The sequence below is a fragment of the Electrophorus electricus genome, chromosome 7, assembly GCF_013358815.1.
Source record: "Electrophorus electricus isolate fEleEle1 chromosome 7, fEleEle1.pri, whole genome shotgun sequence".
In the NCBI taxonomy this organism is placed as follows: Eukaryota; Metazoa; Chordata; class Actinopteri; order Gymnotiformes; family Gymnotidae; genus Electrophorus; species Electrophorus electricus.
In genome coordinates this window covers 21,406,785-21,419,837 of record NC_049541.1, presented here as the reverse complement: position 1 = coordinate 21,419,837, position 13,053 = coordinate 21,406,785, and the positions used below count along the sequence as shown (strand labels likewise).

Here is a 13,053-nt window from a genome sequence, read left to right as displayed (position 1 = left end):
AGGAAGGGGACATCCTCGAGGACTTAGAAAATAGAAACTAGACAGAATAAACCACTACTTATAGGACAAATGTCTTATACAGGAATTGTGCAGCACATGAGCACACAGGAAATTAGGTTTTTTTGCGGTCAGGAGGCAAAGGAGTTTTTCTACATTGAAACGCAGAATGACTGGGTAGTCCGTCAAAACGCTGAGTGCTATTTCTAGGCGAACATTGGCACTACTGGTGTCTGCGTGAACGGGGACGGAGTCAAGCTCGCGCTCAAACGAACAACTTAAATATATTACTACTTGTTTTTAATGTAATGATGAAAGTAAACTAGTTCAATCAAATACATTGTATTTTGTATTTTACAAAAGCGGTCTCTGCTTCGCTACTTCCAGTCATTTAGATTTCAACCTTTGTGGATACTTTGCTTTATTCTAACATGAAGACCGCATTGGCTGTACGTGTAGCCCTACACCTCATCGGTAAGTCTTAAAGGTTTTAAATCCGGATGAAACCCTCGCTGAAACAAGTTAAGTTCAACCTTAAGTAGTAGTAAGTCACATGTATGGTTTCTATAGCTACTGTATGTCGCCAAGCAGTGTTTTATCCTCTCTTATTTTACCAGCTTTCTGGTCGCCGGTCGTGTGCTCGTCTTACACCGTGATGGAAGTTGCGGTGAATGAAGCCGCAGTCCTCCCGTGTGGCGCGGCGTGCCGTACTGATGCACGGTGGATCAGGTTCCTTCCTGAAGAAGCAACAGTTGCTCTGTGTGTCGGAGGGACTTGCGGTGTCCAACGCGACTTTCAGAAAAGATTTCAGTTGTTGGAAAACTCCACACAAGGGAACATCTCCCTGCTGATACGCTCCGCTGCCTACAATGACATCGGCTCATACCGGTGCAGCTGTGGAGGAAGAACGTCTGAAGTCAAATTAAAGGTGTTCGGTATGTAGAATATGTAACGGTATTAAAATGATCTGTATATATTATGTAGATGTGAAATTCCAGTAAAATGGGCCGACCGCTCTCATGGCGAGTGAAGTGAACTCCCCAGTTTGCTGAAGATAAAGGAAATAATCTGAATTTCTTTGTCCCGCAGTTCCTACTGTAGTGATGGTGAGAGAGCAGGAAAACATCACTCTTCCCTGCTATGGTGACACACGTAGGGATGCCAGGGACGCGCAGTGGGTAAAAGAAGGACGGAGGGTTCTGCTCTACGACCGTGTGACTGGCACCGTGACCCATGGCAGAGGATTTGACGACAGGTTTATGCTGTCACCAGACGGCTTTACAGACGGCGACCTGTCCCTCCACGTCCGACTGGTTCACAAGTTAGATGAGGGACTTTATCAGTGTACCATTAATGATGAATCTCGCGAGGGAGAACCGCGGGCAGTTCTGCTGAGGGTGGACGGTGAGTTGCTTTTATTATCATTTCTGAAAACCCCACTCACAGTTCCTTAGTTTATGTAACATCTACTTAAATCTTTATGCTCAAACACTCAAATAATTTAATATTTTTTTCTCTTTTTGAAATCAGAGCACAACAGAGGGCGTCTTGCTGAAGTCCAAACAGTGAGCATACTAGTGATCATAGCAGTGTCCACAGTAGTGACTATATTTATTGCTATTTACTGTTTGGGAAGGGACAGATTACTAAGATTGCAAAGATGACCAGCAGCTGATAAAACATTCAGCAAGTTCAGCAAGCTCCATTCCGGAACTTTAACAGTATAACTTCAGAACTTCAACAATACCTGCATTGTCCCGCCCCCTGCTTAACTTCAGAACTTTAACAGCATATCAACACCACCAATCCAGGCCCTCACAAAAGCACAATAGCAATTCCTTTAAAAAAAAAAAAAAAGACTAACTCTTATTCTCCTGTTTTTCTTTTCTCTGTATTACTTATTTTGTGCTTTATTTTGTTCGTTGCAATCTCTGGTGTTGACCAGAGGAGTATGACTCTACCGCCCCCTATGAGTCTTGGTTCCTCTCAAGGTTTTTTCCTCATGCTCTTGTGGAGTTTTGCCTCACCTTTTGTTTGCTCACTGGGGCCTTGGACTCAGGACATCTGTAAAGCTGCTTTGTGATAAATAAATAAATTTGATTTTGACTAACAGCTTTCTCTTAATCCTCTCAAATAGCTTTATCCAAGTATAAGGGCAGGCACTGCACTAGAACTGAGTGTGTCCCATCACTGTAATCCAGTCATTGCCTGCTGACCTTTGAACTTGCCAGTGATACTTATGGGACTCATTAGGTTTGACCTGACTTTCTGTAGTTTAATGAACGCAACATCTTAGGAGTTTTGGAACTAGAAGTTCAAATTAAAGTTATCTAATTGTGAAATAATCTTCACTTTTTGAAGAATATGTGCCATGAGCTGAACCAAACAGACTTTTATTTATAAACCATTTATACAAAACATTAGATAATCACATTTATCGCAGTTCCTTTCCTCTGCTTTCACTGTGTACTACTCGGTCTCAGCCCTGTTGTGCCTGCAGGGTGGCTGCAGTCTGATCCTAGACCCTTCAACCTCCAGCCTTCCACACTGCCTACACACATCCAATCAGGAAAATGGGGTGCAAATTATAGTATACTGTACAAATGTAGCTTCAGACACATTTAACATGTAAAACTGAAGCGAATCAGATTTGAAAAGGAAAAAAAAAAAAAAAAAAAAAGTTACATTGGAGGTAGAATAAAGTTTTCAAAAGTTTTCAGGAGCTCTGCTCTTTTATTACTATGGGCCATAAATCTACTAAAACCAGTCTTCAAGATTCATTCAAAATATTTCTCTACCTCACGCCGAGACACGATCTTCAAGTAACACACGTGCAGACGGTAAGTAGCAGCAGTAGTCCTTAGTTTAGTGCCCAGCATCAGGGGCCCCATGTGATTCTGGAACAGCATGGTTGAGGTCATCAATGCGACATGTGCAGCGAAGAAAAATCCATCACACTTTCACATGGTTTGGACAGTAAGGAATCAACCCAACCAGTTATTAAAAGTAGATTGTTCCCACATATAAATGTACCATGAACGAAATATGTCAAATTTCCAGGGAGAGTATAAACAGATATGCAAGGCTCAAGCTGCATGTTAAAAAGCTTCAACATTTTACCAGTAGCAATATCCAATTAAAGTTTACATTCTGAATTTTCATAGTATAAAAAAAAAAATAATAATAAAATTTTTAAACAATCTAATTAATACAACAAACTTTGTGACAATACTGCAAACTCGATGGTACCATTTAGGAGAAGTTTGGTCACCTAGCAACAGAACGCATCATCACGTGTCAGCACTGCTATAGCTGAAAAGCAGGAGGCCAGTGGAATTAAGTAAGTAAAGACTGATGGAGCAGCTAATGGCATCTGTGTGGGTCAATGTGAAAAAGAACATTTCTATACAAAGTCATTAGGACAAATTGTACAAACTTGAAGATATATTTGAAAATATGGTAAGAGAACACAAAGAGCAAATTGGTGTCTGAGATCAAGATTGTTCCTCACTGATCTACATCCATTTACATTTCTGAATCACAGCAAATTACAATCTTGTTTAAGGCATCTGTGTAAGTGCATATTCTGCAGACAAGTCTGCTCTGTGTAGAATTACATGAGTTTTAGAGCACAGTGTGAATAAATGCTCACTGTTCAATGTTAAACCAATTATGTCTAGAAACAATTTGTACAAAACCAGTTGTTCAGAAATTGCTCAAGCAAATCCCCCATTTTATAACCCAAAATTGTCTGTGTTTGGTTCTTGCTCCTGGATTCTTCTGGATGTTTGGATGTCTGAAGTGCAGAGTGTTTGTTTCAACAGTTTAGCAACACTCTGTACAAAACAAATATCACATATGTAATTTCCTGGGTAAAAAGATAAATGCTTATGTTTAGGACCACACCCCACAACCTTAAAAAGCAACAAAAAACAAACAAACAAAAAAAACACAAAAGAGAGAGAAAAAAAAACCCACAAAAGAGAGAGAGGAAAAAAAAAAAAAAAACCCACAAGCCATAAAAAAAAAAAAAAAACGAGAGAGAGAAAAAAAAAAAAAAGACCTCAGCATGTAGAAGACTGATTTTATAAAATCACCTTTAACCGGGTAACTGGGGGAGGGGACTACCAGATGTGTGTTCAATCGCCAGTCTTTTAGATTAGAGAAAGGTTGGAATAGCAAGTGTCCGGTAGCCCACCCAGTCTTGGAATAACCGTGTGTGTGTGTGCGTGTGTGTGAGAGAGAGAGAGAGTGTTGGGGCATCATGCTCTGGAGAGCAGCTCCTGAGCCCAGCTCCTGATGGCTGTCGTTGTGTCCTGCAGATACGTCCATGTGCTGTTGGTGAGCGCCACCATGTGGTTCTGCATGCACAGGAGTGACACATCACCACTGCAGGAGACAGAAAGCACAGAATCCCTCACACTCACACACTCAGCCTCTGAAGCGTGTGCTCACCGCACGTGCGTGAACTGGGTGTGAACAGGAGAGAGCGGTACTGACTTGCAGGAGTCCTGCAGGGCCTGCCAGGACTGCTGGAGCGCCATCAGCACATACTGAACCGCGGGCAGGACGTAGTTTTGATGTGCCCACACGAGCAGCTCCTTCACAAACTCCAAAAACTGGAAGACGCTCTCCGGAGTGTTGGCACGGACCTGAGAGAGAGAACACGCCTGGCTCACTGAACGCACCACCAGACCTTCACTTAACTACAGCTCTTAAGGAACAGGAAGGGCACCAACCCAACTGGACATATCCAAAGAAGTTAGGGTCTCAGAAAGGTTTATACTTTAAATAAAATTACCTTAAATTAATGCTACTAGTAATAATCTCCTGGATGACTAATGAAACTACAGTGGCTGTTTGAGCTAGAGGTTAACTTACCCACTCTATGAGTAGTGGTGTGGTCTCCTGCACCCACAGAATTATTTCTGAACTTCTCTGTGCGATGATGACTGCAGCCACTTTCAGCTTCTCAAGCGCGCCCTCTAGAGTTGGACCAAAAGCCTCCACAGCCAGAGAGTAGTAGTAAGGCGTGGTCTCAGCTAACCAGCTGTGCACGCACACACAGACACACAAACACTTACTTACCCACCCATTGGCATAATGTAAGAAACTAATCTGAAAATTAACATTTCTTTCCATTTATATGCAGTTTTTTGGGGTTTTTTTTTTTTTTTTTTACGAAGCTGACGATAACGAGCCTTGAGGTTGTATGAGACGTTTGTGCTTGTTTTTTGCAGGTCCACACCTCACACCCTTTTGGCTGTAATGGGACACCTTCTTCCAGGCCTGCAAGGACACAGCGGGGGCTCCAGACTTCTCCAGGTACAGGGCTGTGGTGGACTGGCTAAACGTGCCGTGAGACCGCACGTCGTGAGCGATGAATCCAGCGGCGAACACCAACACGGCCAACAACAGCCGCGACCACGGGAAGCCCTGAGAGTGGATCTTCATCTGCAGAGACTACAGAAGGGATGAGGGTTTGGGCTGGTAAACACTACAGAGCCTTGCGGTTCTGGTTCTGTTAAAAAAAAAAAATCACCAGATGAGCGGATCGGACAGAGGAGACCCGTGCAATTTCCACCTGCGTCACGAGCTTGGCTGGTTACTCTGCAGCAACTCACATTTCATATGAAACTTCTCTGGCTGAAACTGTGCTGTGTCTTAACTGGCCATGATCATGTCACCCAAGGTCATTGTGTGTGTGTGCGCGCGCGCGCGTGTCTGTGTCTTACGCTGCAGACGGCATTGCACTCCCGTACATCCTCCACGTTAGCAGTGGTCCTAATCTCTTCATTGGTCACTCTGAATGACTGAATAGTTTCCTGTAGGCTGTTTCGCAACTACAAAAAGTGAACATTGAACATGTTAGCAATAGACAAGAAAAAAAGGAAGAAAGAAAAAAGAAAAAAGTATCAGCGAGTAGCCCGGAGAGCGAAGGGTTAAAGCACGGAGCTCCAGTCCTACCTTTGGGGAAAGCGTGTTCCACGAAGTCAGCAGGTGACTCAACAAGAGACTGTGGATTTGAAGAAGTTCAAACATAAACCAGAACAGCCAGACTAGTAAGGCATATTATTGTTTATATTATATTATACAGTGTATAGTACATAAAGCATTAAAATGTATCACACTTGGAAGCTCCATTGGTAAACATTAATGTACTTTTGAGAGAAAGGGTAAAGGATACCTGGATTGGGTGAGGTGCTTAGTGTAAAGTTGTCTCCACACTCCCAAACTCTGCACGTCTACAGACAGGCACTCCGTCAGACTGCTCAGTAACTGCAGGTGAACACAAACTTCTCTTTACTTCATTTACACTGGTGCAAGATATCTGTGTCTCACCTCGTATGACACGAACAAATAACTTCATATATTACTACTCAATACTAATCATCATCATCATCATCATCATAATTCAATATTTAATTATTGCTCTCCAGAGCCCGGACTTTTATATTCCGCATCAAATGAAAACAACAAGCAAGCAACCCCCCACCCCCAACAAAGCAGCAACACCACCAAACGTGCCTCTCTCTTCATGGCATCAGGGCAACTGGGCGTGGCTCTGGAGAGGAAAGAGGGGAAGTAGGTGTGCAGGGTGGATTCTGGCTTCGCTCCAAATGCCAGAACCTTGAGGCGTGGGTACAGACGCCTCAGCTGCCCCTGCAGACTGGAGGGGAGGAGGGGGAGGTTAGAGATGCTGTCAGCGGTAGGGCCGATCCGGCCTGGACTGGCCTGGTCCATCTTTCTGCTTTCTCTCAGCTTGACCCAAACCATATGCAAATTATTCCATATTCAATTAAACTGACCATGTCAACCAACAATCTTAACTGATTATGGTAACGCTATTTTTTGGTGGTTAATCAGATAACAATTAAGTGTTAACATTTGAGAGAATAACTGGGTAACACTAACCTTGCTGACAGGGAATTTTTGGGCATATAAGCAAAATCCAGCAGAGGGAAGAATTCTTTGGGTCCCATTACTCCGAACCCCTTTGTCAGGTTGGCGTGGACCCTTAAAGAGAATTAATAAGTTTTACATTTTTACACACAGATGTAATAAATGTACCTCAGGTTGGCAATTATATGAGCCAGAAATGATGGAGAATTTTTCCAGGGACTATTTATACATCAACAAAGTTACAGGATGTGCAGTGCAAGAACGCACAGACAAATTTGCAGAGAGCATCCGTAACTTACATGGGCAGTAACTTACATGAGCAGTCTCTCCAGGTAGGAGACGGCGTATGCAGACAGAGTTTTCATGCCCAGAACAGGGAGCATTATGCCCAGCCAAACTGCAAGACAACAAACCCAAACCGCCTCTCAATCAGCAACTGGCAGAAAAGCTGCCTCCACCACCATTCCGGTGCAAGCTGCCTTTTTTAACTAATACCATGAAACAGTAAGGTGAGGATAACACTCCGCCCCTTCACCTTTGATGCCTTGGCTGAGCTCACAGAAGCCAGCCTGACCCAGGGCCCACATGATACTCTGACACTTGGCTGGCCGATTCTGGTGTGAGCGCAGAAGCTCCAGGTGCTGTAGAGATCACATGGAGAAACCCACATTTCAACCACAGAGCCAAACTCACCAGTTATTAACAGATAATCAAAATGATGAACTGGCATGTAAAACCATGACCCCCCGACCCCCCCCCCCCACCGTTTTAAAGTTTAAAACCTTATTTCAGTTCATCTGAAGCAAATGTATTCTAAGAGGTGATTGAGTTGGGGTGGCATAAGATAAGCTTGTGCTCCAAGCCAAGTGTTTCTCCACCTAGTCTATGAAACACACCGGCTGGTATGCATTTAGCTCCAGCCCAACTCCCAGTATCTCAGTACCAGATATTCAGTGTCTTAATGACTTAGTTCAGGTGTGTAGGGAGAGGAGATACAGCAGAGCAGCACAAGTCGTGTCCTGAGGCTGGGGTTGAGACACCGCTCCTGAGCTCTGGAGCTTAAATTCCCCGACAACAATCTCAATCCACGCTGTGCAAGTCAACAGTCAAGCTTCAGTCTAAAGTCCAACTAAAGCCTCAATTATATCTGGCAAAAACAATTATCAGTACAAAGAATTAGCATTATATATTACACATTATCCATTATCCAACTGAATCCACTGAGCTTCACAGAGAAACCACCAGATATCGGTGACCTGAGTCGACCCCACTCATTGGCACTGCATGGATTTCCTCTTGAGTACAGACAGGGGACATAAATAACTAAATAAATTCACAACAGTTAAGGTCAGTGTTCCTCCTTTGGCAGACTACCTCCTTATCACATGCCTCCTCACTTTACCTGAAAATCTGTTGTCTTTTCAAATCAGGTTATTCTGAGGTTTTCGAGCCCCACTCTTGTTTCCACTCACCTCAGAGAGGTTCTGTGTGGCTATTTTGGGTTTGGTCATCATGATTGCCTGGATGCACATTCTATAGCCATGTAGAGGTTCACCTGTCAAAGCAGAAAACAGACCATGTGAACCCACACTGCTGACCAAGGTCACAAAAACACCCAGAATGTTACAAGTGTGTGTGTGTGTGTGTGTGTGTGTGTGTGTGTGTGTGTGTGTGTGTGTGTGTGTGTGTGTGTGTGTTACCCGGGTGCTTGTCCAGCTCTCGGAGCATGGTGAACACGCAGTAGTCGAAGGAGTCCTCCAGTGCGGCACCACTTTTCCCCAATAGGTTCTTGATGATGTTGCGAAGCTCCTTCCCCGCAAGGCAGTATGGGTAATCTAGACAGGGTAATCCTGTTGTTAAAGCCACCAATCACATGGCCTCTTCCGCCCCATGCTACAGGGCTGCACTGTCTGCTCAGACCTCATCTTCCCTTTGCTGACTGTTCAGACGTTTGTGCATTTGTGGTGTGCACGTGAACAAAACTCAACGCAGTAGTTTGAAAAGGGAAAGTGTTGCCAATGACCCCATCTTAGCGCATGTAGCCATGAATGGAGGGCTTAGCTGAGTTATGCGGTTGCATTTCACTAAGCAACCAAGACTATTATCTAGTAGGTTTTGGTAAGCATTTGATTTTCACATCTATTCTCTCACCTTCAAAAAATGTATCGAGTTTTACAAAAATACCCCATACCAAAACAAATGACAGCTGAATGTAAAGTACCAACATTTTTTTCTCTCTTTTTATATACCATATCTATCAAATAGCTGAAAGGCTTCCAACTCTCACCGTGAGCATAGCTACTGAGTGTGGGGTCAGTGTCTGGCGCAAGAAGTTTGCTGTTGAGGTATCCAGCCAGATCCTTCACCCAGACGCTTGAATTTTCTGGGAAGAGAGCCTGACTTTTCTCAAGCTGGTGCCTCAACTCCACCACATCGAGCTGCGAGAGAGATGGAGAATATTATTTAGCCATCTGTCCTCAAAACAAATGACATTTCAGAGGTGATATTTTAAACACACACACACACTCTTATACAAATGAAATATAGGTGATATCTCTGGCATCCTTAGATGCAGGTGAAAGCCTATGCAACTGGCCGTAAGTGTACAGATTATGTACAAGTGTACAGATACAAACAAAAACTCTTCACGTTCCTCCTACGCCCTATAACACAAAATACACATCCCTCCCACACTGAAGGAGCAAGAAACACAGTAGCAAGAATGGAGGAATTTGGACAGAATAAGAGATGGAACATAGACTGACAGACAGATAATGAGAGAGAGAGAGAGAGAGAGAGAGAGAGAGAGAGAGAGAGAATATAAACAGATGCTTGAGTAGTGCGTCATGTGGAGTATGCAGGTCACATAGCCTTCAGCTACCCTGTTCACTTTCACTCAAATTGAAACGAACAGACAACAACCCTGATAACCCACTCCAAGTACTGGGGAATCAGCAGCACATAGGCAAATACATGGCTCACAACTTCAGAAAAAAAGGTTTCAATGTGGCTTGCTATGTGTGAGTTTTATGTGTATATGCTACTGCGATCATCTGGTAAGCAACCATGTCTACAAGCTCTCGTGAGCCCACGCATTAGAGCTTGTACTCACAGCTTTGACAGCTTCTTCCAGTGTTTTGTAGTGGGTCTGCTTGAAGCTGCCGCTGGAGGGTGATTTCTTAGACTGCTTACCCCCGTTGGGCTTCTTCTGCTGGGCCTCGGCTGGTGGAGGTACCTGCTCCTTGTTCTGCTTCTTTCCAATCTTCTCAAAATTCTCAAATATAGTCTCGGACATCTTCACAGCTGCTGCTGTAAGCCCAGGAGAAAGTGACACTGAATACAAGTCAGAGAACATTTGCTTCTTTTTCGGCAGTGGGAGAGGTGGGGAAGATTTAGAAATCTTTTGCGACAAGAAGGAATGTTTCTCAGGACAGTTTCTTCACTTTTAGCTACTTATTTTGCAATGATATCCAATCCTCAAAAAGGACAAAAATCTAGAACAAAAGGTGAGGCATGGTGAATCCATTTCAAAACTGAACCAGAAACACGAGCATCATTGCTAATATAATGTGTCCTGTTTATACTACAGTCCCACAGCCAGAAATCATGGATTAATGCAATTTTAGCCAGTGATATGGCAGGGTAATGGGAAACGTCTGCACATTGTGGGACACAAATAAATTATGCCCATGACAGCACGTTCAAGGACCTTTCATCAGTAAATGCCTCGAGATCAGGGGCAATACTGTGATCACATGCACCCTTTCCAAATCAACCACACTCACACTCTCACTTGTTTCCTTTTTCACTCATAACTAAACAAAATTACTAAACATAAAATTCATGCTGGAGGTGGTTTTGCCAAAACTAATACACACAGTACATTTTTAATGTGCTATTTTACAAAGACAGGTTAAATACAGAACACATCTTACACAAAAACAGTTAAACATAAGCAGCCAGTTGGCAACTCACCATGTAACGGTCATCATACAAAAAAGGCATGTATGCTGCATTACAGTATATTAGGATAATGTCAGTTCGAGAGATTTTCATCTCTCTTGGTAAAATCTTTGAGAGCACAACCGTACAAGTACACGCTAAGGATATTTTAAATACACGTTTCCTGCCAACAATTGTCCTGATCTAAAGGTATTTTGGGTCATGTGTCTTATCCTTGGTTAAAAACAAATAAATAAATAAATAAAATTAAAGGGACCTTCGCCTCAAAGCTCCAGTCCTGCCCGACATCTTTAGCCAACTAGGGCAGAACATCATACGATGCTGTAAAGAGGGCATGGCTTAAACGTCTGGAGTCAAACTTGAAAAGAACCAAGAACTCAGGAAAAAAAGTGCATTTTCTCAAAGAAACACTTACTGTTTAAAAAGCCTGTAAACCTACCATCAACAATAGCTGGCGATCCAGCTAGCTACTAAACCAAGTTAAATAAAACATTTAAATAGACGGTAATTGGCATGTTTTATCTAAAAACGACTGCGTGTCTAGCCAGGCCTCCGATATGGATCTTGAAGTATGTCAGATGGTGCGTGTGAGGAAAAACAGCCGCAGAGGGGCGGACTGAACTAACGCTAGGTTAGTAATCTTAGCTAGGCAAACACACAGATGCTAACTAGTTTAGCCCTTAGTCGAATCCATCATAAGAACACTAAACATTACACCTTTAAACTTATAGCCCATCTATAAAAACGTTAAAGATACGTCCCACCTATATAAACGTAAACAGCCTCAGCATATCAGATACTTCCAACACGGTGTAAGGTATTAGCAGCTAGCGAGTTAGCTAGGTTAGCGCGGCTCTACAATAGCGTTAGCTATTTTACAGCTGATGGTGTAAAATAGATCCTACACAGCTGCTGGATTTAAAGCCAATTCTCGTTTGATTCGTTAACAGCAAAGTGTTAAATGCTTGTTAAGTCCTCTTATTAACTACTAAATTAGCAAACAGGTTAACTTAGCCAGCTAGCTAACTAGCTAATGTTAGCTAAAGCTAGGTCGCTAAGATAGGACAGACAGCCAAGTCAGCTTAGCCTGTCTGAGGAAGCAAAAGGTGAATTTCTCACATTCTTCTGGCGTATTATTAAGCGATATGGTACTAACACACAAATGTTAGTAATGTTACTTACGATACGGCTCGACTCTTGGCAAGTTGGACTCGCTCAGCGCTTTTCTTCCACCACCACCAGACTTCTTATCGGCTTGACTCTTTGCTGAGCCGTTTTGTTTTTTGTTTTTCTTCACCACCTCCCATTTGCCAACAGAGTTATTATTCGCAGATGATGCCATAGTTGTTAAGTGTGGCAAATAAAAAGGCCAAATCGTACAGATGTGTTACTCAAGGCAAGCTGGAGCTAAGTGTGGTCCCCTAGAGCAAGGAAGCGTCAGCTCCGCCTACGTCGACTTTACAACGACTCTGCCACGTCTGCTCTGGTGGTCTGACCTCATATGTACCCCGAACACAGTTTATACCAAAGAAATAGGTTAACGGGATCCGTGTCATTTAACTACTAAAACCGATACTTCTACATCGGTAATGAAATTGTCGGTGACGTTGCATAAATGATGAATGCATGTTACCGGACATTCGTGTGTGAATGTCCAACAGATGTGAAAGTGACAGTGTCGTGATGGTCAGCTTGCACCTTATCCATATTAAGTATGAATGTAGATATTGCTGATTCCTGCAAGTTTACACATAGGACCGTTACTGGCAGCCAACTGTTTCCAGCACATGCTACGTCTGTATGCACACTCTGGACTGATTAACTGCTATTCAAAGGGTATTGTGTATAGTTGAAAATAACACAACCTTTATCTTACACGGGCTACCAGATAATCTGCTTTGCTGCAAAACCTTTCTTACTTTCTCTCTTAATTTATGCTCTGAGCTGTTCTTTTATAGCTCACCTTGCAGAACAGGTAGGATGAAGAGGATGGCAACATGAAGGCCATGAGCTTGGTTTCCTCAGGGCAGACACACTGTCATACTGGTAAATATATGTAAGCTGGTCTGGATAAGAATATCTGCAGATTGCAGTCTCATTATGGCCTGCTTTACTGAGGCTACCATGACCAGCAAGGTGTTACACACCAACTATGTAAACCCCTGTAGAAAATAATTTAAACTTGTTCAT

The 13,053-nt window shown here is 43.0% G+C and overlaps 1 protein-coding gene across 2 annotated transcripts; it reads right to left on the bottom strand.

Annotated features, from left to right (window-relative positions):
* Nucleotides 1–4,002: 4,002 nt before the first annotated feature.
* On the bottom strand, nucleotides 4,003–12,312 carry tmem214 (transmembrane protein 214). Of its 2 annotated transcripts, none has more exons than XM_027007574.2 (16): nucleotides 12,046–12,312; nucleotides 10,013–10,209; nucleotides 9,188–9,338; nucleotides 8,601–8,735; nucleotides 8,373–8,455; nucleotides 7,436–7,541; nucleotides 7,216–7,297; nucleotides 6,913–7,014; nucleotides 6,526–6,667; nucleotides 6,185–6,276; nucleotides 5,965–6,013; nucleotides 5,733–5,840; nucleotides 5,246–5,460; nucleotides 4,879–5,047; nucleotides 4,498–4,649; nucleotides 4,003–4,386 (listed from the first exon to the last, which is right to left on the bottom strand). In XM_027007574.2, exons 1-16 carry the CDS (start codon nucleotides 12,203–12,205, stop codon nucleotides 4,260–4,262), a joined length of 2,070 nt encoding a protein of 689 aa, XP_026863375.2. In that variant the 5' UTR covers nucleotides 12,206–12,312; the 3' UTR covers nucleotides 4,003–4,259. The 2 variants fall into 2 exon arrangements, with proteins under 2 accessions (XP_026863375.2, XP_026863376.2); XM_027007575.2 differs by having other exon boundaries at nucleotides 10,013–10,206.
* Between the last annotated feature and the right edge of the window lie 741 nt (nucleotides 12,313–13,053).

What these genes read in the sequence shown, in the direction of transcription:
- tmem214 (XM_027007574.2), bottom strand. Translation starts at nt 12,205, where the DNA reads ATGGCATCATCTGCGAATAATAACTCTGTTGGCAAATGGGAGGTGGTG. An exon ending in GCCAAGAGTCGAGCCGTATC is followed by an intron (nt 10,210 to 12,045) that starts GTAAGTAACATT and finishes CTGGGCTTACAG; the next exon opens with CAGCAGCTGTGAAGATGTCC. An exon ending in AAGCACCTCACCCAATCCAG is followed by an intron (nt 6,014 to 6,184) that starts GTATCCTTTACC and finishes TCAAATCCACAG; the next exon opens with TCTCTTGTTGAGTCACCTGC.